General features: G+C 32.5%; 1 protein-coding gene across 1 annotated transcript; it reads left to right on the forward strand.

The window, feature by feature from the left end:
• The first annotated feature begins 624 nt into the window (after positions 1-624).
• On the forward strand, positions 625-2,055 carry LOC140919663 (zinc finger BED domain-containing protein DAYSLEEPER-like). Its single transcript, XM_073366267.1, has 3 exons — positions 625-1,276; positions 1,481-1,548; positions 1,591-2,055. Exons 1-3 carry the CDS (start codon positions 625-627, stop codon positions 2,053-2,055), a joined length of 1,185 nt encoding a protein of 394 aa, XP_073222368.1.
• Positions 2,056-3,557: the final 1,502 nt, after the last annotated feature.

Below are 3,557 nucleotides of genomic sequence, written 5' to 3' on the forward strand. Positions count from 1 at the left end.
TTTGTCAGTGCATGGTAGATTCCTCGATTTAGCCATAAAGTCATGCATATCTTGCTGAATGTGTTCATTATTTATTAACCAATATATTATTATATAATTCTACAGAATCTTTATAATCTATGGGAATTGGAATTTTTTGTAGTGCATAATCTTTATAATCTATGAGAATTGGAATATATTACAATATAATTCTGCATTGCATAATTTTTATAATTCTGCAGTAAAACAATTTTGTTGTCGTGATATTGTAATATGGGAATTGGAATTAAAAATCATTTTATTTTTATTTAGAATTATTTCTTGAGTTTATCTACTTTGTATAATTATATAATATATTTTATTTTATCATTTTTATATTGTTCGGGAAATGTCTTCTCCCTTAGAAAGAAGTGAACCAATTTCATCTACTCATATGACTAATAATGACGCCAGCGAACATATGTCTATAGATTCAACTCAAGTAGAAGTTAACACACAGACAAATGTAAATGACACCGCTCTAGAAAACAGAAGTCCAATTGTTGGGAGAAAAAGGAAAAAACATCAATTGTTTGGAATGATTCTGATGATGTTGAAATCTCTAAAGGTGTGAAGAAAGCTATTTGCAAATACTGTAAACTAAAAATGTCTACTGGAGGATTAGAAGCTAGCACTAGTCATTTGAAAAGACACGCTAGAGGTTGCAATCAAAAGAAGTTGCAAACGGCTGCTGAAACAAGACAAGTCATCATTCCATTTCAGCCATCAAAGTCAAGTAACCCTTTTATTAGTACCGGTGTTAGATACTCTAATGAAAAGATGAGGGAAATAATTACAACTACTATCATGGTTCACAAATATCCTTTTAGTGTTGTAGAGGATGATATTTGGATGTGGGGCTTTCAATATGCAAACCCAGATTTTCATAAAGTTACTCATAAAACAACAAGAAATGATTGTTTGGCAATATTTGATATGGAGAAGAAAATTTTGAAGAAATTTTTAGAAAGTGTGAGCAAAATTAGTTTAACTACAAATATGTGGAAATCTAGCCGTCAAGTAGTTGAATATATGGTTATCACAGGACATTTTATTGATGTAGGATGGAATCTTCAAAAAAGAGTTTTGAGTTTTGTGAAAGTACCCCCTCCAAGGCGTGGTATTGATGTTGTTGATGCTATATATAAATGTTTGAAAACTTGGGGGATTGAAAATAAAGTTTTTTCCATATCTGTTGATAATGCTTCTTACAATGATTCATGCTTAAGATGTCTCAAAGATAATTTATCTCTAAGTAGTAAGTTAATCCTTGGTGGCTCTTTGTTTCATGTTTGATGTTGTGCACACATATTTAATAGTGCAACTCATGTGATCTCAGGTAGTTTATCAACTGTTTATTTTTGTATTTTATTAGGTCACTTTATTATTATTTAAAGTGTTTAATATCACTACTATTTTAAATGTAAGTAGTGAGTATCGACTGCAAGTTTGTATTTAGCAGAAGTTTGGAAGGTTAAACAAATACTTGATAAGACTGATGAAGACGAAGATATTTTTATGAAAGAAATGGTAGGTCCAATGAAAATAAAGTTTGACAAATAATGGGGGGAGTGTAATATGTTGATGGCTATTGCTAGTGTTTTGGATCCTAGGTGCAAATTTCATATGGTGCGTATATGTTTTCCTTTGATATATAAATCTAAAGAAGTTGTTGATGAGAATATAAAGAAGGTCATATGTTCATTGGAAGAACTATATGATGAGTATCTAGTTTTATCTTTGGAAGAGTCTTCGTCTCCGATTGTTAATTTGGATTGTAATAATTTATCATCCTCCCAAGAGAATGTTGCAATTATCACTGGATTTGATGAAATTCTGAGCATTTTGCGTGAAAATGAAACTGTGCCTCCAGTAAAATCAGAATTACAAGATTATCTTGATGAAGGTATTTACGTTCCTAAGACTAAATCTTTTTGTGCTTTGGACTGGTGGAGGAACAATAGCATGAAATATAAGATTTTGTCTAAGATGGTTGCTGATGTACTAGCTATTCCAATCTCAATTGTGGCATCTTAGTCCACATTTAGTGCAGGAGGTAGAGTTATTGATGAATTTCGATCTAAATTAAACGAAGAATCTGTTGAAGCTCTAATTTGTGGCGGAGATTGGTTTCGTCATAAGTATAATGTGAAGAAAAAATCAAAGGTTAATATTTTTTATCAACTAGTATTTATTCAATTTTTTTTAAAATTTGCTCATTTATTTATTACTTTTTAGTTAAGTGTCTAACATATATGTATTTTTTCTTTTGTTTTTGAAGGTTGATAAACAAGAGATACAAATCACCTTGAAGATTTGATATCATTTTTTTTGTCATTCATTGAACTTTGAATGTGTTTTGTTGGATGATATGTCTAACTGTTTATGGAGTTCATTTGGTTTTATTTGTAATTTTTGAAGGACTTTTTAGAGTTTGTTAATTATGAATTCATTTTTTTTTTGTTTTATGGGAAAGTTGTTGCATTACAAACTTGTTAGTTATAATTTTATTAGATTTGATTATAATTTTATTAGTTTTCCTTGTATATAAAGGCCTAATTTAGCCTATTTAAAACAAAAATATAAAATATAACATTTAAATATTTTAATGCGAATAAAGCTTTTAAATAGGCTTACAGGCCAGGCCATGATAGGTCGTAGGCCAGGCTCAGGCCGATAAAAAAACCTATGATAGGCCGTAGGCGAGGCTTAGGCCTAAAAAATTCATCGTAGGCCAGGCTCATGCCTTTCAAAGCCTGGCCTGGCCTGGCCTATTCCCACCCCTATAGACGAAGGCTAGTGTTTGAAATCTAACCCGGAACCCAAAACACAGTTATAAATTTAGGAGAAGAATACTACAAGGGTCGCCCGGTCCTCGAATTCATCCGAACTTTTTGGGCGATTTTCGTACCACTAGACAAAAATGAACCGAAATCCGTATTTTCAGACCAGACGGTGGCTAGTGTTTGAAATCTGACACGGAGCCCAAAAGTCAGTTATAAATTTAGGAGAAGAATACTATAAGGGTCTCTTGGTCCTTGATTTCATCTGTAATTTTCTGGTGATTTTCGTATCACTCGACATAAATTGACCAAAATCCGTGTTTCCTGACCTGACAATGGCTAGTGTTTAAAATCTGTTGCAGAACCCAAAATACAGTTCTAAATTTAGGAGAAGAATTCTACAAGGGTCCTAGTCTTCAATTACATCTGGACTTTTCTGGCGATTTTCGTACCACCCGACAAAAATGGACCGAAATCCCTATTTTCATACCAAACGATGGCTAGTGTTTGAAATCTGACGTGAAACCTGAAACACAGTTATAAATTTAGGAGAAGAATACTTTAAGGGTCTCTCGGTCCTCTATTTCATCTAGACTTTTTGGGTGATTTTCTAACTACCCGACAAAAATGGACTGTAATCCATATTTTTAGACCAAACGATGGCTAGTGTTTGAAATATGATGCGGAACCCGAAACACAATTATAAATTGAGGAGAAGAATATTGTAAAGGTCTCTCGGTCCTCGATTTCGTCTAG

The sequence above is a fragment of the Cicer arietinum genome, chromosome 3, assembly GCF_000331145.2.
Source record: "Cicer arietinum cultivar CDC Frontier isolate Library 1 chromosome 3, Cicar.CDCFrontier_v2.0, whole genome shotgun sequence".
In the NCBI taxonomy this organism is placed as follows: Eukaryota; Viridiplantae; Streptophyta; class Magnoliopsida; order Fabales; family Fabaceae; genus Cicer; species Cicer arietinum.

Excerpts from the sequence above, each read along its gene's own strand:
- LOC140919663 (XM_073366267.1), top strand. The coding sequence starts at position 625 with ATGTCTACTGGAGGATTAGAAGCTAGCACTAGTCATTTGAAAAGACAC. Across the intron at positions 1,277-1,480 it reads AGATAATTTATCTCTAAGTA|AAGTTTGGAAGGTTAAACAA; the intron begins GTAAGTTAATCC and ends TGTATTTAGCAG. Across the intron at positions 1,549-1,590 it reads ATATTTTTATGAAAGAAATG|TGTAATATGTTGATGGCTAT; the intron begins GTAGGTCCAATG and ends TAATGGGGGGAG.